This window comes from Kogia breviceps, chromosome 15 (assembly GCF_026419965.1).
Source record: "Kogia breviceps isolate mKogBre1 chromosome 15, mKogBre1 haplotype 1, whole genome shotgun sequence".
NCBI lineage: Eukaryota > Metazoa > Chordata > Mammalia > Artiodactyla > Physeteridae > Kogia > Kogia breviceps.
The window spans coordinates 51,302,573-51,328,060 of NC_081324.1; the positions used below are offsets into that span (position 1 = coordinate 51,302,573).

The 25,488-nt window shown below is 36.3% G+C and overlaps 1 protein-coding gene and 1 long non-coding RNA gene across 5 annotated transcripts in view; one reads left to right on the top strand and one right to left on the bottom strand.

Moving 5' to 3' along the window:
- RBBP8 (RB binding protein 8, endonuclease) overlaps positions 1–5,822 on the bottom strand; it is an 85,951-nt gene extending 80,129 nt beyond the window's left edge. The window contains exons 1-2 of one of the 4 annotated variants that reach the window (XM_059039629.2): positions 5,342–5,821; positions 2,633–2,837 (exon numbers count right to left, since the gene is read on the bottom strand). In XM_059039629.2, coding sequence (XP_058895612.1) covers positions 2,633–2,741 — 109 coding nt within the window. In that variant the 5' untranslated portion in view covers positions 2,742–2,837; positions 5,342–5,821. Of the gene's footprint in view, positions 1–2,632; positions 2,838–5,341 lie in introns of all 4 variants that reach the window. The other 3 variants (XM_059039628.2, XM_067015230.1, XM_059039630.2) reach the window with 3 other exon arrangements.
- The window catches only part of LOC131742711 (uncharacterized), a 587,718-nt gene that overhangs the window by 182,190 nt on the left and 380,040 nt on the right, over positions 1–25,488 (top strand). The window lies entirely within an intron of this gene.

Sequence of the window (25,488 nt, forward strand, 5' to 3'; positions counted from 1 at the left end):
AATAGAAACTTTCAGCAAAGTTGTAGGATACAAAGCAACACACAAAAATCAGTGGTGTTTCTTTACATTAACCACGTGCACTCTGAAGAGGAAATTAAAAAAATCCCATTTACAATAGCATCTAAAATTAAGAAAATTCCATTTACAATAGCATTCAAAAGCATCCAATACAAAATAAGGAATAAGCTTAACCAAAGAGATGAAAGACTTGTATGATGAAAACTACAAAACATCGCTGAAAGAAATTTAAAAAAGGAAAGACGTCTTATGTTCATGGACTGGAAGACTTAATATTGTTAAGATGTCAACATTACTCAGTGATCTACAGATGCAATGGAATCTCTATTGAAATCCCAATGATGTTTTTTTGCAGAAATAGGAAAATATGTCCTAAAATTCATATGAAATCTCAAGGGACTCCGAACAGCCAAGACAATCTTGAAAAAGAACAAAGTTGGAAGTCACATATTTCCTGATTTCAAAACTTAATAAAAAGCTACAATAATCAAAACAATATGGTACTGGCATAAAGACAAACATACAGACCAATTAGAATACAGCCTTGACCCCCTTCTCAAAAAAATGGTTTTTGAGAAGGGTGCCAAGACCATTCGATAGGGAAAGGACAGTCTTCAACAAATGGTGCTGGAAAACTAGATATCCACAGCAAAAGAATGAAGTTATACCCTTACCTTACACCATATACAAAATTCACCTCAAAATGGAAAAAGAACCTAAACATAAGATCTAAAACTATAAAACTCTTAGAAGAAAACACAAGGCAAAACTTAATGGCAATGGATCTGGCAATGATTTCTTGGATATAATACCAAAAATATAGGCCACAAAAGAAAAAAGTAGATAAATTAGACTATATCAAAATCAAAAACTTCTATGCATCAAAGGACACAATTAACAGAGTGAAGAAGCAACTCACAGAATGGGAGAAAATACTTGCAAACCATATATCAGGTAAGAGATTAATATCCAGAATATACAAAGAACTTCAACCACAACAAAAACCAATATGATTAAAAAATAGGCAAAGAACCTGAATAGACATTTCTCCAAAGATACACAAATGGCCAATAAGCACATGAAAAGCTAACATCACTAATCATTAGGGAAATGAAAACAGTATGAAGGCTCCTTAAAAAACTAAAAAAAAGAGTTACCATATGATCCTGCAATCCCACTCCTGGGCATATATCAGGAGAAAACTCTTATTTGAAAAGATACATGCACCTCAGTGTTCATAGCAGCACTATTTACAATAGCCAAGACATGGAAGCACCTAATGCCCATCAACGGATGAATGGATAAAGAAGATGTGGTACATATATACAATGGAATATTACTCAGCCATAAAAAGAATGAAATAATGCCATTTGCAACAGCATGGACAGACCTAGAGATTATCATACTAAGTGAAGTAAGCAAGACAAAGACAAATATGATATCACTTATATGTAGAATCCAAAAAAAAATGATACAAATGAACTTATTTACAAAACAGAAATAGACTCAGAGACATAGAAACCAAACTTATGATTACCAAAGGGGACTGGGGGGACACACTACTATATATAAAATAGGTAAACAACAAGGACCTACTATACAGCACAGGGAACTATATTCAATATCTTGTAATAACCTATAATGGAAAAGAATCTGAAAAAGAATATATATATGTATATATATGTGTAACTGAATCACTTTGCTGTATACTTGAAAACAATACAACATTGTAAATTAACTATACTTCAATTTTTAAAAAAGAGAAAGCTATTCAACTGAGGGGAAAAAAAACTACTATAAAGCACTATAGTATTAACCTATGGTTGCAGTAGGTAATCAAGAAACAAATGTAATATGAAGCATTTCCCACACATGGGGGAAATGTATTACATGAAAGTCACAGAATTAGATAGGTATATTAAGGCTTACTATCAGACCTTGAGTTTAGCTTTAATAGACTAGCTTTTAATAGTACATTTTAACACAATCATATATAACATTTATATACTCAACCTAACTGTAACAGCTCACTTCTCTGTATGCTCACTGCATTTCATATAAACCTTTTAGCTCTTATTTCACTATACTGTTAATCATATCTTCATATGACTCTCTCTCTACCAGACTGCAGGCTCTTTGAAGGCAAACTGCCATTTACTTTTGGGTCTCAGGGCTTGATGGCAAACCCAAGCACTGGGATACAAATTCTGAAGGTTTGTCAAATGACTTAGGTAGTATTTTTATGTCAATAAACAATCCTGCAAATAATTTTACAGAAGATAATTAAGTTTAGAGGTTATGTAACTTACTGAGATCACAGAGCAAGTACATAAATGAAATTAGAATTCAAATCCAGATCTTTGGTCAACAATTTCTATGCCCCTTCCACCACACCATACATATTACCACAAGTAACTACAAGCTGTGCAAGAGCTACATTCTGTGGTAGTTGTCTGTAGTCAAAAAGCAACAACTCAACCATAAAAATGAATCTCCCAAAATTGGAATAGTAAAGGTCCCTTAAAAATGAGATCTTTGAACTGTCATAAAAATTAGTTATTACTATTATAGTCTCAGCAGAATACTGCTACCAAGTATTTCAGAAAAATATTACCTTGTACTTCTTTATCATGATACTCCTTTAGTTTTGTCCAAAGATCCTTAAAGTCATTAGATACATCTGCAGAACTAGGGCTTCCACAACTGCTTCCCAAGACGTTCATCTTACTTAATATGCTCACACTTCTACTGCCTAATGTTTTCTGACCTTTTCTGTTACATTATACAGGTCTGGAGTTGTCTTTGGCCAGTTCAAATACCTGAAACAACAGATTGCAACATAAGTGAATTCTGCATTTATCTTTGTGTAATTTGAAATCAGGATGACTTCAAGCCCAGGCAGCTGATCTCAAGTTTTCCTTATTTACCTATGATCAATCACTTTAGAATTTGAGGGGGTGGAAGTGAGGAAAAAAGATGAGTATGGTGAGAAAAGCCCCAATTTCAGTTATCTGGACTTAAGTTAAGCTACACTTTCAGGCAAATTTTTTCTTATTCCACCTATGAGGAAGTAATTACCTACATTATGTTAAATTGAAAGGATTATGATATAGAGGTTTGTAATCATTCATGGTCAGTACTGTTTCCCCATTCTAAAAGAATTTATTGGTTTTTTAACTTTTGAGTTGATATGGAATACAACAATATATTGAACCAAAAACTGGAAAACACTCTGAAATATTCTTGACTTAATAAGCATTCACATCTAGACACACAAGACACACACACTGTAAAAGAGCAAGAAAGATGACTGACATAACACAAATATCTAAACAGCTTTCTCATAACAATGAAATTTGGTGAGCAAGATACAGACACAGCCAAGATCTATGAATACAGAAACATCTAAAAACAAGGCACATGTGGGTAAAGCTATTTTGTGACTCTCAGAATAAAGGTGAATGATTAAGTTTATTATTTGTGTAGCCCCTGAAGGAAACAACAGGCTATTAAGTTCAAGTGGATTAATAAATATTTTAATATGTGTTCTTAAACTGAAACCATTAACTAGCTACTACTAAAAAAATAAAATAAAATGGTTAACAAGTCTACTAACCCTCACATTTGGCTCCTTAGTCAATGCCTTACCGTTGCTAACAAGGGCCCAAACGGATTTAAATGTCTTTTACTAACCATTTCCTGAGGTCTGATGAAGAGGCTAAGATAAGCAATGGCATGTCTAAAGGGAGCAATATTATGTGCAGAGCCACTTGGTAAACTATAAAGCACTACAGAAATAAAAATACATTTATTAAGCTTTTCAAAAATTGTGATTACACCTTTTTTAAAGATAATCAGTGAAAATTGAACAAGTACTAGATTTTAGATAATATTAGGGAATTATTTTTAATTTCTAAAGAAGCTTGTATTCAACTATTTAACTCTAAAAGATAAATCAATGGGTCTATACTACTGTCAATAAAAGCCACCATTTATTAATGGTGTGTGTGTGTGCTGTTTTATATTCCCTTTTAATTTAATCTTCACAATTGTATAAAACAGCTACTACTGATATTATTAATTTCATTTTAGAGTTGAAAACAGGCTGAAGAGACTAAGTGACTCGCCCGAGGTCACATTGCTAGGACACCGCTACTACGGCCACGTCACCTCTGCAACTCAAGTTGTGATGCCAATGAACTCCAAAATACTTCTAAGAACTAAAAAACACAAAACAAAAAAAAGTTAATTATTTTTATTAATCAAAGAGTTCAAAACAAAATTTTAGTTACTTTAATGAACAATTTAAAATTGTATATTTTAGCATTCAATAATTTAAAACCAACAGTGTAAAATAAGCTTCCTTTAATCTACCTTCAGGGGTAATAAAAAGGTTAAGTGTTTTTTTCCCCCCACATAACAATTTATCAATACTAAGCTGTTCAGATACTCGTGTTATGGCAATCATCTTTCTTGCTCTTTTAGTGTGTGCGTCTGTGTTTAGATGCTTACTAAGTCAAGAATATTTCAGAGTGTTTTCCAGTTTTTGGTTCAATATATAGTTGTATTCCACATCAACTCAAAAGTTGAAACCCTCTCCAATCTATTTTGCATGCTTGGCACTTTTTGCTGGCATTTCTTTTGATATTGAACCGTTATTTGCTGCACAAATAATTTCTCAAAAACGTACATCTTGCCTCTCAAGTTGCATCCTGGGCTCAACACTTTGCAATAATTTAACACATTTCTGTGCCTCCTGTTGCAGTGTAAACCATAAACCACCACACTGAAGGTGCTCAAGAGATTTCTTTCCTGTCACACCACACACATTCTTAGGTGAGGCAAGAGCCGCTCCTCAGTTCACACAAGGGCCCCGAACAAACTGAATAGGGACTCTGCTGCTCTTACGAGCAGAGCAGAGGTCCAGTAGCTCCCATCCCAGGACCCTTAGCTCCTCCCGCGCCGCGCAGGGCTGACGGTCCGCCCTCGCCAAAGCTCTCCCCCGAGCAAACCGCACGACTGGCGCCGGAAGCGCGCGCAGCGACCCCAGGCGCAGGTCGGCGCATGCGCGTGGCGGGCCCGGCGCCAGCAGGCAAGTTCTCAGCTGGTGCGAAGACTCCGGAACAGCACTGAGAGCTGGGTCGTCCGCAACCCGGTCTATCTCCTAGGCCGGCTCCAGCCGACTCCTCAGATTCAGCCCCAGAGCCATACAGCCATCCCCACCCCGGGGCCAAACGCCTTCGGTCAGCCGGCAGCTCCAGACCGGAAATAGCCCGCTAGGACCCAGCGCTTTGGGTCGGGGAAAGAGATTCCTTTTACTCACGGCTTGCAAGATTGCTTCGAGATTCTCGAAAGCCCCAGCAGGAACGCGAGCACGCTCTGGAAAAGGGAAGAGACGGCCGTTCGCTTTTCTGCTCGTTCCCTCACTAATCTGCCAAATCGCCAGCAACCAAGCCACCCCCTTAGGGCAGCCCGCGCTTTCCAGCGCTGGGGGAGGGCCCGAGGGCCGGCGGCTCCGCTCGCCCCGCCCGGACCTCGCGCGACGTCACGCAACGTTGCGTGGGAGTTCCCGGGACGTCACGCCTCTTCCTCCTCCTCCCTCCGCGGAGCGAGGTGGCGCCCCTCACGCCCCCTGCGTAGGAGCTGGGTTGGCGTCGAGTCCCACCGCGTTGGGCGGTGACTGGAGAGTGGAGGTCCTCCTCTGAGCCGTCAGAAGAGGCTCCGAGAGCTGGCGGCCGCCACCGCGTTTTTCAGAGGGCCGGGAGAAAGCTCACGCTGTTCTGTCTGCGGAGCTTCACGTTCTCCTAAGAAGTGATCAGTGTGTCTGACTTAAGCCCGTTTCTGGGAAAGCACGTAGGAGCGGCCTGTACCAGATGGAAAGTTAAAGTTAACTGAGGAGGGAAGGGACACAGATCAATCTAACGTAGCTTTCCGGCTGGTAGCTCTTAGCTACAGTTTAGTGATGAGACCTGACGGGACTGGGTGGCGAGGCCGCGTAGCAAAATGAACGATGCATATTTTGCTCAGGTTAAAGAAAGTTTCTGACGAACCTGAAATGAGACGGGATCAGAAGTGACGCATTATTTATTGGAACAACATGCTGTTAGGTAATTTTTTTAAGTCAACGTTTTATGTGGATGTTCGTTTATAAACATTCAAATTATTAGTATGTTTTCCTATTTATATTTCCTATTTAAAAGAAGCGTTTTAGCGTTCGAAATTCTAAATATATGAAGTTGAAGAAAATAAACAGAATAGACAGTATCATAATATTTTTTAAACCAGTTCAGTACTTTTCTTTAATACTTACAAGACCTGAGAGGAAGACAGAGAATATTACAAACTTTAAAAAGTAGAGTTGTATTTGGGAAATCATAGATATAAAATGTAAAAGTAATTTTCCCGTTCATTCCCGGTCTTAAGGGATGAATGTCGCAGCTTACTCCTTGCGAGTGGACATAACAGGATGTTTCTGTACCATCCTAGCAATGCTGTAGGAACGTTGGTATCTTTAAAAAGAGAGCTGCTGAAACATTCATTACCCTGTTAAAGTATCATTCACTTCCAAATTTATCTTGTTTTAGTCTTTTCTATCAGATCCTCTTATAGCACTATGTGCTATGTACCTTCCTATCTGACACTTATTGCAGTTTTCATTATTTAATTAATTAATTCTGTCTCCTCACTAGACTCTTAAGTTTCTTAAGGTGAAAACCATGTCTTGTTCACCTTTTTATCACCAGAAACTAACCCAGTGCTTGCCAGAGAGTCTCCTTGTAAAATGAATGAATTGGGCGTTCCTTGAGGGATTCATCTTTTTCATTTAAGCGGAGAATATCTGTGAATCCATTCTAAATTCTTAGATTCTCTCTATGGGATTTTATGATAATCACTTTAACGGTGGAAACAGTAGCAATATGTGTAAATATCTGCCTCCAATAAGGAGCCTTAAGACCTACATATAAATTATGAAGTCCTATGAGAAAACTTCTTTAACAGTGAAACAGTATTTTGAACTCTTGGTAATACTGGGGTTCTCAAATTTTATGGCTTAGAACAATGCTTCCCAAACTTTCAGTACCTGGAAAAAGAATACTTGTATTACATATTGTGAAAAAAGATAAGACTGCTTCCATCCAGAGGCAACGGAAACTAGGATTCCAGTCACCTCAGGTCCAGCACTGCCACCTTGAGGGTTGGGAGTTTAATGTCCTAGCATACATATTGGAGGCCCTTGGTTAGGATACTCAATTTAAAAATTGTGTGGTGAAATGGTTAAAACGGTAACTTTTATATATGTACACTTAACCACAATGAGAAAAATTGTGTACTAAAAACTCTAGGATTCTTAGAACTGTAGAATTTTGGAACTATAGATTTTTGAAATCATCTAACTCAAGCCATTTTACAACTGAAACTGTTGATTCATTCTATACAATCTGCTTACCTCCTACAGCTGGGTAGCTGAGGGTTGTGACGGGAAAATTACATAACAGGTTACACTGATATCACTAAAATTACATGGTTTCAGACCTCATATAGGGCACCAATTAATCTCTAAAATAGCCTTTATTTAGCTCCTGTTTCCTTTGCTGTCTTCCAAACCTTCACTGTTTTCCTCAAGCCTCTATACAGTATTCTCACTCTCAGCAGACACCTTCACCTCTTGGTTAAACAAGACAATGGGACTCAACAAGTGTGATCTTCCTGAACTTCCCTTTTCCTTTCTCAACTCTGTGAATTAGGCAATACCATTTTGCAGAGAAAAATGCAACCCTAATCCAATTGCTTCTCATCACCTCATCTGTATCCACCCTGGGCCAAGCCACCATCATCTTAAACCTCTTCTGCAGCAATAGCCTCCTTTTTTTAAAAAAAAAAAATCAACTATCTTTCTACTTACACTGTTTTCCCTTTACAGCGTATTCTCCAACAGCAGTCCGAATGATTCTTTAAAACCTAAGTCAGAACACTCCCTTAGCTAAAGACATGCCAGGGTCTTCCCATCACTTTAGAATAATATCAACCCCCTTTCCATGGAGTCAGGACAGGTCAATCACTGTATTCTCCTGATGTTACCTCCTAAATAGAGTTCTGAATTAGTGCTTTCCTATCCATCCTCACTCTTGCCCTAGTTTTGGCCCTGATATTTGTTACCTAGACTATGCTTCCAATCTTGCACCTAAATGCAGTTTCCACACAGCTACCAGAATTCCCAACCATTATTTCTGATCTTGGCACTCCCTTGTTTAAAACCCTTCAGTGGCTCTCAGTTGCCTAAAGATTAAAATTCAATCCCTTTAAAATGTCGAAGAAGCCCTTCTTAACCTTACACCTCTACCCACCACCTTATCCTTTCCCTCTAAAACAGGAGACTGCTTATATTCCTCCTTCCTGCTCTTTGCTATTTCATTGTCTTGGATCATACAATCCTCTTCTCTTGAAATTACCTCCACCCAGATCCTTTATATTTCACCCCCTTTCTACTTATTCTTTAAGACTTAGCTCAGGTAGTGTAGCTTCCAGGAGACTACCTTAATGTCTCTCTTCACCCCTTCTTCCTACCCGCTTCCACAAATAGCCCTCCTCATTCTCCCATACCCTTCTATATGTATCTTTGTCACTGCATTTAATGCTATTATATTGTAATTATGTTTATACCTTTTATCTTACCCAGCTAGGCTGCAAGGGGTTTCTTGATAGCGGAGACTGTGCTTTCTTCATTCTTCTCGGTATTCCTAGTTCTTATCAGAGAGTCTTAGAACATTACAACCCAATAAAGCCACATATATGATTTAAAATTTTCCATTAGCCGCATTAAAAAAGGTAAAATGAAACAGGTGAAATTAACTTAATATGTTTTGTTTAACCTAATTTTTCTAAAATATTATAATTTCAACATGTAATCCATATACAGATTTATGAATGAGGCCTTTTACATTATTTTTCTTCATACTGAGTCTTTAAAATCTGATGTGTATTTTACCTTCACAGGACATCTCAGTTTGGATTAGCCACATTCCAAGTGCTCAAACTCATATGTGGCTAGCGGCTACCATATTGGCACAAAACATGCCTAGCATATACAATGAACAAATGAGGTTACATGATTTACCTGAAGAACCAAGATGGAGCTGATTACTATGGAGCTGTTTCCTACTCTAAGGCTATTTCTGCTATTTGTGCTGGGCATTTCCCATCTCTCTCCCACTCTACACATCATGCCATTCTCTTGCCCTCCCAGAAAATTTTTTGCCTGTATCCCCAGGCAAAAAATTTAGTGATTAAACCCATTATGATTATTTACATAATAATGTCCAGCACCTTTAATACGAACACAAAATACTAGTAAACTGGAGTGAGCTGTATACTTACAGTCAGAGCTACTTTAAGAGCAGAACAAAAGAGATAATAAGAGAAAGATAAAAATAAGATAAAAAATAAGATAAAAATAATAAGAGGGATAAGAGGGGAGAGAAGTATTAACATAATAGAAAATTATGCTGTCAAAATTTGTGTCAACCTAAATGAACAAGATTTAATTTTTAAAAAGTTGTTTACAGTAATTACTAAGTGTTGTTTGGGGGTAGGGGTACATATCAATTAGTGATCTTGCCCCAAGTGCCAAAATGTTTTATGATTTGAGTTTATGGTGCTGAGATTCCAGTTAGGTTGAGCAGTTTTATAATTGTTTTAAAAGATATAATTAACATCCATGGAGGATGTCAGTGTCACAGTTTTTTCTTTTGACAGTCAGGTGGTCATTGAAGTGCTTATAAAAGACATGAAAGATTATACATTGCTTTCCGATTAGAAAAATTAGCCTCATGTAGCCTAGCCAACTTCCAACTTAGGTAGAGAAACTTTATTTATTTTGATTATCACTATGGCTACATATACCTTCTTCATTTCCCTTTATAAACTATTAAAGTAGTTTGTGTTTTTAAGTGCTTAGCTACTTCATTTCACATCAACAATGGGCAAAGTTTTATTAGATATATAATTTTCCCAATTTAGGAACTATGACTTTATACTTGATAAATAGTCTTATACAGTATACTGTGTGCTTGCCTGTTGGCATAGGTTTAAATGATGGTGGGCTGATCCAGGATGTTAATGATCTGCTATTTATTGTCAGTGGAAGGAGGCATCTTTTTCTTCCAGGTCATCAGTTTGTATACAGTGGTTGCTTGGACAGTATTTCATATCTCTGAAATATAGGTTAATGAAGCCTAGGAATTTTGTTAGATAGCCCTTAGGCCCTTTCTGTAATGCTGGCATTTGTAAGAACCTCAGAGCTTAATCGCTGCAGAGATGATAAAAGAATTTAAGAGTGATCGCTAAGACTATAGAGTAGAAAAGTGGATTGTGTTTTGGGAATCTTGAAAAACCAATCTTTATCTTTTTATCCAGTAAATGTAGTTCTATACAACATTGTCCTGTGTACATATGTATAATGCTTCCACAATGGAAACTGTGGGAACAATATTTACAGTAATGTAAATGGAAAATATTATGAAGAGTTAACTGTAGGAACAAGTCACTGACACTTGGATTCTATTAATTAAAGCATTCCTTGATGGGTTCGCAGGAGCAAACACGTTTAATATTCATTGCTTTGTCCACTTAAAATAATGATGCACGTCTTAAATGGTAATTTTTCCACCTATGAATTAATGAATTTATTCACCGCTGGCAAATAGTTGTGATCTTTAATGTACTCATGCCTCACAAATTGCAGATATGTCTTCAAACACACTGGCTGACTTTTTCCCCCCATTTTTTTCTTATTCTAACCATGTTTGAGAAAAACAGACTTTTAAAAAAATAATGACATTTTGCTTTTCCTAATCCATATGTCAGTCTAAGGTCAAGGAAGCTTTGATAATTACCAATCCAAAAATGTTTTACGTTTAAAATTCAGTTCTTAGAGGAGGCCTTCAGTTTTAGCCAATACTTTTCTATTTTACTTAAGTTATAATCGGAAGTATTAAAACTGAATAGTGAAATTAAATTATATTTTAATTCACTTCTCACCCTTTGGGACAATTTGTTTTTGCAGACTATTTAGGATAGATAGAATTCCTCTTCCCAAATCTAGTACACTTATATAAAATGACCATATGCTGTGGCTTACCAGCAACAGTTCTGGTTAATGTCTGTTCTTCTGGCTTAACTATTAACAGGGCTCCCATTTACTCTAAAAAATGTCCTGGTTTGGGTGATAAGTCAAATGGTCAGAAGCTTTAGGGAATTTGAAATATAAACTAATGAAAAAGGGAAGATTCAAATGACCTTTTGTTGTCAGGAGTATTTCCTTCTCAACTATGTACAGATCTGTCTAAACTTGTTTTAAAGAATATTATGATATAGATAATGTAAGCCATAAAAGAATTACACTTTTTGATTTATTGCTAGTACTCTGAAATTCCCATTAGTTGGGAAGTGGTTTGTTTAATACTGATAGAAAATGGATTCAAGAAAAATTTTCGATGATAAAAATACAAAGTACTGTTCCTACTTATCTTCTCTTTTGAACCTAAAAATAACTGTATCATACAGGTAGAACAGGTACAGTTTTTATCTTTTCACAAAGGTTGATAAATTAGGTGGTGTGACTAGCACTATATGTACAAACTAGTAGATAAGTTGACCCAAGACTTTAAACCCAGTCTTCTGGACATGAGTCCCGTGTCTATGATCTTTTCAGCACACCATGCTATTTTTAAATAATAGAATCTCTATGAAGATTATTCTGTGCTTTTCTGTTTTTAATTTAGAAAATGCTTGTGAGAAAATAACCAAATAACGTTTCTGAAAAATTATTTAAAAATTATTACCTAATGGCTAATTTGCAGTCCCAGTGCATTTTTCTGTTTACTTCAGAAAGCGTTACATTATATGAGGTTACTCTAAGGACTTTTAAATTTGATAGCAATTTAATTTAAGTTTTATTGAGAAGAGGAAATTAAACTGGGCTCTCTTGGTCAGAATTGGAGTGAAGCACTATTCTATGGATTAATCTCAGTTTTTTTAGACTTTTTTGCAATAATAATTTTATTTCTTAGTAATTATGGCACATATGCCCTTTTACTTGGTTTACAATAGATGTGGACGTTTGAGAGATGAATATAAATTGACTTCTAATGGAATTAGTGAAAGTGTTTATACTAGATTCCCAGCTAGATTCTTTCATGTAGTAAGTTTAAAACTAAATAGATTGAAGAGCCTTGAATTATGTTGTAATCTCAGAAGGGACCAGAGCAGGAAGTGCTCCAAAAATTGTGGCCTTATTCTATAGTCAATGATGGTGTATGGCCATATTCCTAGCCCATGGTACTGTGCAAGTCCTGAGTAAGAGACCCAGGGTTTATGCTCTGGCCCTGTCTCTGGTTATCTGCATGTTTCCTAGACAAGTCTTACTTCCTCAACTGGAAAATGAGAATACTCACACTTAGTATGTCCAAAAGGGTGGTTGTTAAAATGAGGTATTATATGTTAAATTTCTTTAAGCTTGCCAGTTGGGAACAGAGTGGTAGAAGGCTTTCCAGGCAGAAGGCATGTGCAAAGGTTCTGCTGTGGGGAATCATTGTGAGCTCTGGAAAGTGCAAGTATATAGTAATGTATTTGTATAGGTTGATAGTGGGAAATCAGCAGCAGTTCCACCTGATTTTTTGAATGAATTATAATTTGTAATTATAATCCTATTAAGCAAGTAATTTAACTTCTCTGTGCCTCAGTTGTTTTATCAGTGATATGAAGGTAATAATATAAGCCTTGGGTATTTCACAAGATTGTTAAGGATTGAATGATTATATATATGTATTCAAAAGTGTAAGAAGCTGTTGTTAATAATAGATAAATTTAAGAGCTACAGCTAATCAGAGAGATATTTCCAATTGCTAACATTATATAATTGTAGTGAAATTGTTGAATTGCTATGCAAATTGTGAGAGATTTATAATTATAGAAGGGATTAAATAATAATTTGTTAAGTACTTTTATACATCTTATTTGATTCAAATAATTAAGTTTAAATAAGTCTGGTAGTTAAATAGGTAATTATTGTTGTTATTTCCATTATATTACAAGGGATTTTAACCATTATCTAGCTGAACTGCAGAATTGTATAGAAAGGAGAAACTAATTTATTCAATTTATTTCAGAAATTGGTGGTTGTAAGGAATCATTTATTTAACAGAGATTTATGATGTATTCAGCTTCAAGTCCAAGAAAGGGAGCATTGGTATCAAGCTGATTATGATCAGAGCTAATTTAGTGAAGACCTGAGTATGTTTGATAAATCCTTTTGAAAATAGTATCTGCTATTATTGGGCTGTATTCAGTAGTGTATGTCCCCACTTTTTCTTATATCTATGCCCTCTTCAGTCCAGTTTCCCTTTTTTAGTTCATTAGCTAATTTAACCACCTTCTAAGAAAGAGTTTTTTAAAAACACAGATAATTATTCTGTTCTAACATAGTTCAAGTTAAATGAAAAAAGGATATGATTTTAATCAGATTTCTTTTTTATTTGTACCTGTTCCTCATTTTTCTAAGCTAAGTTTCTATCATTATGCAAATATGGTATTTACTTAATTAGAGCACATAACTGGCTATTCAGTTTTCTATTTTTAATCCACTTGACTAGAGCCTTCATCTAACGTATTCTTCAGAGCCATGCTCCAGGATCACAGTATAGGTTATAATGAATTAGTTCTTGTAACCAGACCCTATTGGACATAGTCCAAGACAAACTTGTAGCATTCAAAATTCTGTGTTTTACTATAGTGAGAAGTGTTATTTGAGGGTCCAACATAGTCAATCTATTTTTATTACAGTTTTACCAGTGTAGACTTAAACAATAAAGTCTTTGAATCAATGCTGGATATAAAAGTATTTATAGAGTATGTACTAATTGTTCATTTTGTGGCTGTTTGGCACTTCAAAAATTGGCAGCCAAATTCAGGAAATGAAATGTAGTTTATTAGAAAATACCTTTCTCACAGAAGATCAAGTTTCTGTACATCTCAGGTTTGTGGGAATGGATCAAATACATCATACAAAAATTGGCTAAAGTTCCTTATTTCCGTTTGAAATTGCTGTACTCATTTCTCAAAAAATCTATTTTAGTTGTACAGAGTATTAGTTAAAAGTATATTGTTAAACCAAGGAAAAAGTGGTTTTACAATACTTGTTCAATAATAATAATGTACTGGACTCCTCTTGGGCCCTGCTTACATCAGTCATTGCAGTGCAAACCAGATTCCTGTCAAGTAAAACCTGACACCTCACCTGACTTTCGGCTTTAACATTAGCATTAACACGTGATTTGTTATGGTACCAGAGGAACTGCTGAGAATTTAATTTACACTAGATGTGTTTAATTTACACTTACTGGTGGAACTAGAATAACATGCCATTCATCTTAAAAAGTAAAACTGTGGGAAAAGAGGCTGGTTTTGTTGTGCTGGAATGGACTGAACAGCTTTTCTTGCTGAATGGACTATAGCCAGGTTCCAGTGTAGCCAGGTTCCAGGTTCCTGGCCTATAGACAGGTTCCAGTGGTTAGCTCTATATTATAGTTTAAAAGCAGTATACTTGTTCCTGAGCAACATATATTTGTTTTAAGTTTTGTCAAACAAGCACTTGGACAGTGAATAGAGCAGAAGGTAACAGCTCACAAAACTGCTATGTAGATGGTATTTATCATTCAGTACTTATTATATGATTGAAAATTGATCACAATATTAATATCTTCAGAAATGCAAATGCTCCTTTCATCTCAGACTGAATTTCATCTACTTTCAGTTAGGAGACCTCCAAATGTAGACCTGTATGGGTGGTCCTCAACTTCAGATGGTTTGATCTTAACGATCTTTCAACTTTATGATGGTGTGAAAGCCATATGCATTCAGTAGAAACCATAATTCGAATTCTGAATTTTGATCTTTACAGGGGCTAGCAGTATGCAGCATGATGCTCTCTTGTGATGCTGGGCAGCTGCAGCAAGCTGCAGCTCCCATTCAGCCATGCGATCACGAGGGTAAACAGCTGGTACACGTAAACCATTCTGTACCCAGACAGCCATTCTGTTTTTCACTTTCAGTACAGTATTCAATAAATTACTTAAGATATTCAACACTATTATAAAGTAGGCTTTGTGTTAGTTGACTTTGCACACCTGTAGGCTAATGTAAGTGTTCTGAGCATATTTAAGGTAAACTCGGCTAAGTAATGGTATGCAGTAGGTTAGGTGTATTAAATGCATTTTTGACTTATGATATTTTCAATTTACAGTGGGTTTATCAAGACATACCCCATCATAAGTTGAGGAAAATCTGTGTATGTTAAATGTAAATTTTTTCTAGAAGACCTCATCACAGAACTCTATAATATTGCTCTGTGTCCATAAATATTGTATTGCAAGCTACAGAAAGTTATCAATATGTATTTCTTAATGTTTCAAGATTCATTCAGAAATTCATTAGATTTAAAATATTTTCATGTTGGAAGGAAGTGTTTCTCACTCCTAAATCACTGTAGAAGGAATAGGCACAGAACCTTCAAGGGAGTAGACTTACAGTAGAACTTTGAAAAAAAATTTGCCATGTAAGTTATATTTTTACTTTGTCAGTAATACATAATTTCTAAGTTATTGTTTTCTGATTACTTTTAAGACTATATGTCTTTAACACGATGAGCTATACCATTCTCTATTTCCTAGTCAGTTTTTGATGCATAGTAAGTTTGGTCATTAGTCCTGTGTTGTCCAAATTAACTATTTATATAGAAACATTTAAAAAATATATGCCTGCTTTTCAATTGTTTATAGTAATATCCACTCTGTATGTATGAAAATTAAATGCAAATTAAATACTAATTTAATGAATAGTCACATAAAGTTAAATTGCTTGTGTATCTAATAGTTTTAATAAGAATGTATAATTGGGCTTCCCTGGTAGCACAGTGGTTGGGAGTCCACCTGCCGATGCTGGGGACGCGGGTTCATGCCCTGGTCTGGGAAGATCCCGCATGCCGTGGAGCGGCTGAGCCCGTGAGCCATGGCCGCTGAGCCTGTGCGTCCGGAGCCTGTGCTCCGCAATAGGAGAGGCCACAACAGTAAGAGGGCCGCGTACCGAAAAAAAAAAAAAAAAAAAAAAAAAAAAGAATGTATAATTAGTGGGCTAAATTGGTGAAGTGGTACTTTTGTCTTTAGGTATACAATCTACATAGACGCTTTTCAGTTTAAGAGAAAAACAATGCATTTACCATGGATATAAATACAAATTATACTATTCACTTAACGCTTATTTGTACAACAGTTAAACATCTTTCAGGAAATTAAAGTTGACTGCAAGAGCTCAATAAGATCAGCTTGTGTTAGAAGTGGATCTATTTGTGGTTCTAATATGAAGTCATAGCCTCTTTCCTGTTCTTTCTTCACACATTGGAAGATGTGTCAATTGACCCAGCTTTCGTTATATAAGCTCTTAAAATGTTTTGTCACACTCTTCTGAACTCCATTCTGGCTAATGACATACATTTTATGAATATCTCACGTGTGAACTTTGCTTATTGGCTCCATCTCCTAATCAATTTATCAGTCTGAGGCTAATTTAATATTTTTAGAACATGTTAAATCCTATTCTATCTTCTTACATCCAATTTTGGATTCACTCTTCCTATCATTATTTACTATCAAGGGAATGTAATATAATTTCATATTGACCTATAGTAAAGTAATTCCTAAGAGAATCTTTTGGAGGAAAAAACATACTCTAGAGCCCTGAAGAAATAATTCAATCGGTAGTAGAAAGCACAATCCTTAGAGCATATAGAAATCCTTGGCCAACTAATCTGATATGTGAAATAATACAATAGATATAAATAGATGTAAAATGCCTTTGAAAAACTCAGATACTAGGTACAAGCAAGGTATAATTTAGACTATGTCACAATTCCTTCCTTTGGTATAGATGATTGAAATTTGAATTTTTAAAAATCAAGCCTTTTAATCACCTTGGTATATAGCTCTCAGAATACATTTAACAAAGGCATCTTTGAAGTGATTCTTTAATTGGATTCAGTTATATGGGTTTCTAATTTTTTTAATTTAATAAGATTAAAATGTTTTCCAATATTAACTCTTAATGCTTTCCAAGGTTGCTGATTTAATTTTATCTCTGACCAAAAGAAAATGTATATTCTAAGTTAAGCTTTGACTTCTCTTACTCAGGCTATTTGTTGAAATTTATTATATGTTCTATTAAAGAGGGGGGAAGAATATTGACGTGCTACACCCACTGTGTTCTAGAAACTCTGCTAGGTGTTTACACAGAATATCTCATTTGATCTTTCCAACAACTCTTAGAGAATGGTATTTGTTTCCTTAATTTACAGATGGAGAAAAGAGAACTCTGTTAAATAATTCCCAAGGGTAAACTAGCTTGTAGCAGAGTCAGTATTCAAACCCATCTCAGTTTGGCTCAGAAACCCATATGTTTTTCAATATACTACCTTTTCTCTTGATTGTAAAGACAAGAAACAAATGGAAGTAATTATTTTTCAGAGTCCACTTGGACTGAACTAAATTTACCAAATTTAGAAACATCCCTCTGGTAAGATGTTACCTGTAAAAAGAGAAGGGGCTTAGGAGAATTAATTTTTAGCTCCAAGAATCAGAATTGAAAATTTTGAGCCTTTGGTTCTCAAGCTTTCTATGGTCCTATTTCCTTGGAATTCCTCAAGTTAAAAACATTTAAAGCATTTTTGAGCACTTCTGCTCAAAGCACTCTATTAAGATCTCACCCTTTAAATAACAGGTTTTGTCCCCTCTAAGATGGGTTTTGAGTCCTTCAGTTCTGGACTTCATAACCTTATTGAAATTTTCCTGTCAATTCTAACCAAATTTTAGAAGTACAACCTTCTTAGGCAAACCCTAAACTATATCCATATAAGAGTGATTAAAACAATACAAGAATACACACATACTAAGAAAATAAACAGTTGAGACAGTTTAAAGCAATAGTAAGTCAGAAAATGACAGCAGGATCCACAGATAATCTGGGAAAATATGAAGGAATGTGAGGTACTCTTATGATTTTGATTCACAATTTTGTGATGGCACTAAGAGATTAGGTTTAGAAGTGGTCATCATCTTCATTGCCAATGGCAACCCCATAAGTTCGGCCACTATACCAAAAAAGTTTGGGGGCAATAATTATATGGATTAAAATATAAAAGCAAATAATTTCTTGGTTCAGTAAATATTCCTTAAACTAACTTATACAACACAATTTTACCTTTTTACAAATCCTTTAGAACTCACACAACAGATTTCATGTAGTAGTCAGAAGAATCAATGTAGAGCAGTGAAACAAATATTCGTCTGGGCTGCTATCAGGAAGTTGGGATGTTCTGGTACCACCTCTACCCTTAGATTGTATAATAGTCATTTAGCTATGTTTTGGGGCTTTTCATTTAACTAAAAAGTGAGAAGTTGAGTTCATTAGTTATTCGTAAAGAGTCCTTCTAGCTCAAAAATGTCATGATTCTAAGTGCTTTTGGTAGGAAACACATGAATATATTCAGGAAGGAAGGAGGTTATAGTTGTAAAGAAAGCTAGCATGGTTGACAAAAAGAATCATTGTGTGAAACTGTTGCCAGGAATAAAGACAAAGGAATGCATCCCTAACTAGACTTAGAGAATAAAAAGATTTTTAAATGACTAGAACAATTTTTGACCTGGGCCATCAGATAATGCAGGGCTATATAAAATACATACGCACACGCATGTATAAACACAGACTCCTAATTTGAGAGATAAATCCATATATCCTTAATTTTAATCAAAACATCACAATGTATCAATATTTTAAAGGAGTCAATTTATGGAAAATACATAAAAGTCATATTTAATAGGACTTTCATATATTTGAAACTAAAAAAATCCATGAAGTGAAAACTTGACTCCTCCCCCCAAATGTAGCGTTAGACTTGAAATTTTACCCACAAATTTTTTTTTTTTTTTTTTTTTTTTGGCGGTACGCGGGTCTCTCACTGTTGTGGTCTCTCCCGTTGCGGGAGCACAGGCTCCGGACGCGCAGGCTCAGCGGCCATGGCTCACGGGCCCAGCCGCGTGGGATCTTCCCGGACCGGGGCACGAACCCGCGTCCCCAGCATCGGCAGGCCGATTCTCAACCACTGCGCCACCAGGGAAGCTCTACCCACAAATTTTATATGAAATATATATCTAGTTCCTAAATAGCTTTCCTCAAAACCATAAACATAAAAAGCACTTAATAAATTGGAATCTCAAATTAAGTTAATCTTTGACGAGTAAGCCCTGTATTTTAAACAGTAAGATTTAAAATTTTTAAATTATACTCTATTGACATATATCTATATTTAGCCTGAAAACTAACTGAAAAGAGAAAAATTCAACTAACTAAAAATTTTGGTCCATATTCTCCAAAAATTGTCCAAATACAGTTTATGCTGAATAAAATTAATTTTTGGTTTGCTGAATCAGCACATTCCTTTTGCAGATTCAACATTACATAGCTTTTTGAAATTCAGCTGAATATCAGAAGTTGTATGAAGAATTGCCTTGGAGTAGGCAAGCATCCTAAAGGTTTCCCTGCAAAAACTGAAATCTCATCTGAACATTTATTCTCACTTTAAAAAAATTCTTTATTAACATCCTGAAGAAACTCTTAAAGCCTTTGAGTCTGAACGTAATGACAAAGTGAAGACTCTAAAGGGACAATGAAAAGGATGCATCAGTCTTGCTCAGTTCAAGGCAAGTCATATGATGGCCTACAGATAGTCCTTGAAGGGAAAGTATTTAGTATAAATCTGTTTTAAAAAGCAATTTTTAATTCCCAGGTAAAGTTCATGTGTCAGCTGTTATGTTAGATTGAATGCCCAGAAGGTGTGTACATTCAGTTCCTAATATTAATAACTAAGGGTATGCCAAAATAAATCTAAAGGGATTTATAACTTTCATTTTAAGTGACACAAATTACTAAAATAAATTAGTTGGATCAATGAAAAAGAGAGGTAAAAGAATTATTTTAAAATATAAATTAAAGGAAGATCCAAATATTCTTTAACCTAAAAAGGTTTTCAGACCTAATAGGCATGACAAAACCTGTCTTCATTCCTTTCTATTCAGCTCAGCAAGTGCTTATGAGCTCCAATAGTTAATCAGTTACCAGATTCCACAATCTTTGTTTTTCACACTCCTCACTTCTTGCTGTGAATTGTTCTTTTAATGTGCTGAGGATCAGCAAGCAGGCCAGCACTATTTTTTTTAATGCCTTAAAAAGGCAATTATTATTTTATCCACAATTAGATTTGCCATATAAAATGTTACCATATAGCAACAGCCTGTAAAACATAATAGTATATTATCAAAGAAGTAGATAGCTTAAGATGTAACATTATATTAATAGGTGAAATATATTCAGCAAAATTATTCAACCCAGCTTTCTTAATGACCATAGCCATGCCCAACTTACAAAAAGTATAGCAAAAGTGATTATATACCAAATAACCTTTATCCAAACAAATCAATGAACATATATGCAAGTATTATAAAATAATATCTAACCAGCTTTATATAAAAGGTATAATGCAGGTATTACCATGTTAAAAATAGATATCTTCTTAAACATCATTTCTGAACTTAAACTTCTAAAAGTGCATAGAAAATTGAGAAAGATAAAAAATGTATTAACTTACCCTTCCATTTGTTTAGAAAACTTCTGCTCTTGGCCAAAAGCAGGTGTTTCACTGCTGACCTTCCCTGAAGCTATGAACTTACACAGTAAATCAGTGGGAGACACCTCTGTGGACCATGCTAGAGTTTGCTAGACACTACTGCTATGTGGAAGAGTTCTGCTGCATCTAAGCTATATAAGGTGTGCAGTGGATAACCTAATATGCCTTTCATTTAACTGGCTGGGCAGGTTTCTACCGTCTGTGGAACATGGAATCACACCAGAATATGTTGGCACAACAGGCCAGTCAGACCAGTTCTTCTTTAGATCCAGAACCCGTCCAACCAGTCTGCATCAAAGGCTAGCCCAACAAGCTACAGCGGCTCAGCTCTGCTAAGCTTGTACCAGGTGAGTTATCCCCACCTCCCGTCAACTCCCAACAAACTGCTCAGAATGTTGTAGCCTCCAGCAAAATAATTCAGAGTTCTAGTGGGAGGGGTAGATCTGTGTCAGATACAGCAAGTGTCCATTGTTACAAACCTCTCATTGCAGATAACTTGAGAGTCTGTCATCCTCAGAGGTAGGTAATCCTTTTTTAAATGTACTCCATGGCTCTGCAGACTAAAGCCTCTAGAAAGAGATTACAATGAAGAAGAATCCATAATGCCTGACCTTTCCACTAGTCCACTTGGTCTGGCTCAGCCTTGAGGGGGTGTTGATATTCCTCACAAGGGCAGTGGCCCTGAGAGTTTGAAGGAAGCATTTCTAGAGGGAGGAAAACAAGATGTGGATTGACCAAACATTTGCCTGGGTGTGTTATCTTTCTTGTACTCAAATGATCCTCATACCATTCCAGTCTTAAAATTGGAAAAACTCCTATTTCTACATACTAGGACAACTTGGAGAGGTTTTACTTTGGATATTCAACAGTTGAACACAAATTCATGATAACTACTATATGCCAGGAACTGTGCCAGGTAAAGGGTTACAATGGTGAAAAAAGACAAATTTAGTAAGAGATGGGAGCAATGTCCAGATTCACAGTTAAACACGTCTACTAATCATCGTTTGGATGGAGGAAGTGAGCAACACAAGAGCACATTTTGACAAAAATTGGTTTGTATTAAGAGAGATCATGTGAGATTTGTCCTTACTCTCTCATGATACACATTTAGAAACAGTCTTTTCTATCTACTGATGGAATGATTTTACAACTTTCCTGCTTAAGTATAACCTGAAGTTTTATACTGGACCTTACCTCCAGAGATTCTGATTGAGTAGGTCTGGGATGTTATCCAAGTATTGATACTTACAGTGATCCTGCTGCAGTTGTTGTAGGGACATGGGCTCAGCCTCTGGTGCTCAGCTTCTTTTCTATTTTTGTACCTAATTAAATAGACTATGTTAATCACAAGTTGCCATATTCATCTTTGTATCTCTAGTGTCTAGTACAGACTCTTAGAAAGTGTTTAATAAATGCTTATTGAGGAAATACCTACTCAGGGGCAACACTTGCTAGATCCCAGGGGAATCACAACTAGTAAGTGTTATATGAATCAAACTGCATTAAGTACTGTAATTAGAATAACTGAGGTAGTAGCACAGAAAAGGGAGCAAATGTGACTGAGTGTAGGAGATTACAAAGGAGATTGGTTTAGAGACTTTCCTTTTTAACCTTGACCAAAGATTGCTATCTGCAGGATAACAAAAGGTTGAGGGAACAATAAAAAGAATGCCTTTGATAGAAGTAACAAAAGTTTTAGGTACCTGAGGACACCATGACCTCAACACTTAGTAATAAGGTTATTTTCTATAGCAGGTGTCAGCAGATTTTTCCATAAAGGATCAGAGATTAAGTATTTTAGGGTTTGTGGGCCAGATTGTTTCTGTTTTGGCTATTCGACTCTAACATTGTAGCACAAAAGCAGATATAAAGAGTAGTCAATGAATGGGGGTGGCTGTGTTCCAATAAAATTTTATAAACAAGTGACAGGCTGGATTTAACCCCTGCTCTAGAGTGTTACTTGTGAAAATTAGCAAGATTTCAAAATTGGTTGGGAAAATAGGGTTGGAAGTCAAAAAGACTTGGGTTCCATCCCAATTCTCTTCCATATTAGCTTTGTCACCTAAATCAGGCATCTCTTTCATTTATAAAATGTGTATGAAAGTGGTAGTATCTAACCCCTAGGGTTATTATAAAATTCAAATAATGTAACTCACGTGAGGCTTTATCCAAAAATCTAGTACACAGTGAGGGCCTAATAAAATTTTGTCAACTAAAAATAAGAATAGTTAAACATAGTAATTGAACATGGGTGTTTATTTCCATTATTTCTTAAAGTCTACTAAAATGATAGTAAAGAATCAAAACAGCATGAACTCTTAAGGATCAAAAAGAATGAGAGAGGTAGCAGAAAGAGGTGTCCATAAATTTTGGAAGAGGGAATGAGGATGAGTGGTGACTGATTTAGCAGAACAGAGAAGGAGGAAGTCTACTTGCAATAATAAAAGCAAGTCTATCTCTTCCGCAGAATCCTCCAAAACTTCAGGAACTGGAGGCATAAGGTACCTCTAAATAGTCTTTGTGTATTGGTCGGGCGTGGGGGGGAGTCTGAAGTAGAGGATTGGTTGAAAATATGCTTGAGCAACAGTTTGCTCCCTAGTTCCCTTCCCCAGCCCAGGAGCCTGGAGACTCCCCCTCTTCAACGTTGATGAAAGACAGGTAGGACTTGTTGATTCATGCTGGGAGAGATTGTCCCAGGTTGGTTTTGGACTTGAGAATACCAGGCAGAGCTGAGGGTAAATGGTAAAGTAATGAGATTGTATTAGTTTTGTAAGGCTGCTGTAACAAATTGCCAGAAACTTAGTGGTTTAAAAGGACACATATTTATTATCTTACAGATCTGGGGGTCGGAAGTCCAAAATGGGTCTCACTGGGTTGAAATAAGCAGGGTTGACATGACATTCTAAGATATAGAGAGTCAGCCAGGTTGAATTCTTTTCTGGAAGCTCTAGGGGAGAATCTCTTCTTGTCTTTCCCAGCTTCTAAAGGCTGCCTGTCTTTTTGGCTTATGGCCCCTTCCTATTTCCAAAGCCAGCAATGGCCAGTGAACTCTTTCTTACATTGCATCATTCTGACTTTGCTTCTGCTGCCTTCCTCTTTCATATTTAAATCCAGTTGTATAATCCAGGATAATCTCCCCATTTTAAGGTCAACTGATTATCAACCTTAATTTTATCTGCAATCTTAATTCTCCTCTACTATGTAACAGAACATATCACAGGTTCCCAGGAATAGGATGTGGACATCTTTGAGAGACCATTATTCTCCCTACCACAGAGATTAGGTCAAAGTTTCTATATTGAATAGTGAGATGACCAGATCCATTCCACTGCATGGCTTCTGAATGCTGATAGCCAGGTTCATACTCCTCACTCTGAAAGCAGAGAACTGGAGAATTTCTCTCCAAGAAACTCTCAAGACTCTCATCACCCTAAGACAGTGGTTATTAACTAAGGATGATTTTGCCCCCAGGGGCCATTTGGCAATATCTGGATAAATTTTTGATTGTAAACAACTGGGGAAAGTAGAAGAGAGTTGTGCTACTGGCACCTATTGGATAAGGGCCAAGGATGCTACTAAACATCTTACAATGCACAGGACAGCACATCCTCCACCTCCCTCACTGCTTCCCTACATAATTTTCTGATCCAAAATGTCAGTAATGCCAAAGGTGAGAAACTCTACTCTAATGTTAAGCCTACCAGTCAACATCACCCTAATATAAATAAATAAGTCCCACCTAGGCACACAGAGTTGCAAATCAGTATTTTTATGCCTCATTCTAAGATACAGAGAGTATCTAACATGAAAGAGACAAAAAGAAACTAGTAGATAAAAAGAACCTACAGAAAATAGTCAGTGTAGGGAACAGGATAATAATTTAAAATATCCTCTATAAGAATTTCTTCAAAGAAACGAGAAGATACTGAATCCATGAAACAGGAACAGAAGTCTGTCTAAAAGTGGAACTTTTGGAGAATAAAAAAGATATTGGAAAGTAAAAGTATGGTGGCAGAAATAAAGTCAATAGGAGTTGGAAGATAAAATTGAGGAAATCTACCAGAAAGTAAAATTAAGAAAATACTGGGCTTCCCTGGTGGTGCAGTGGTTGAGAATCTGCTTGCTAATGCAGGGGACACGGGTTCGAGCCCTGGTCTGGGAGGATCCCACATGCCGTGGAGCAACTGGGCCCGTGAGCCACAACTACTGAGCCTGTGCATCTGGAGCTTGTGCTCCATAACAAGAGAGGCCACGATAGTGAGAGACCTGCGCACCACGATGAAGAATGGTCCCCGCTTGCCACAGCTAGAGAAAGCCCTTGCACAGAAACGAAGACCCAACACAGCAAAAATAAATTAATAAAAACTCCTACCCCCAACATCTTCTAAAAAAAAAAAAAGTACTCAAGGATGTGTTACAAAATAAGAATAAATGGAAAAAGATGTAACATGGAATCCAGAAGTAGCTCCATTTCTTCTCTTTGCTTAAAGTTCAACATGGCCACCAGTCCCAAGACCACAGCACTCTATAGGGTCATTGCACACTAGTAAGTTATTGAAGACTCTGTGATTTCTACTTCAAATTCACATTGCCTATGATTGAGGGAAGAAAAGGGAAGTGGGGCAGAGGGGGAGAGAGAGAGAAGAGGCGAGAAAGAGATGTGAATATGATTAGTTTATGGT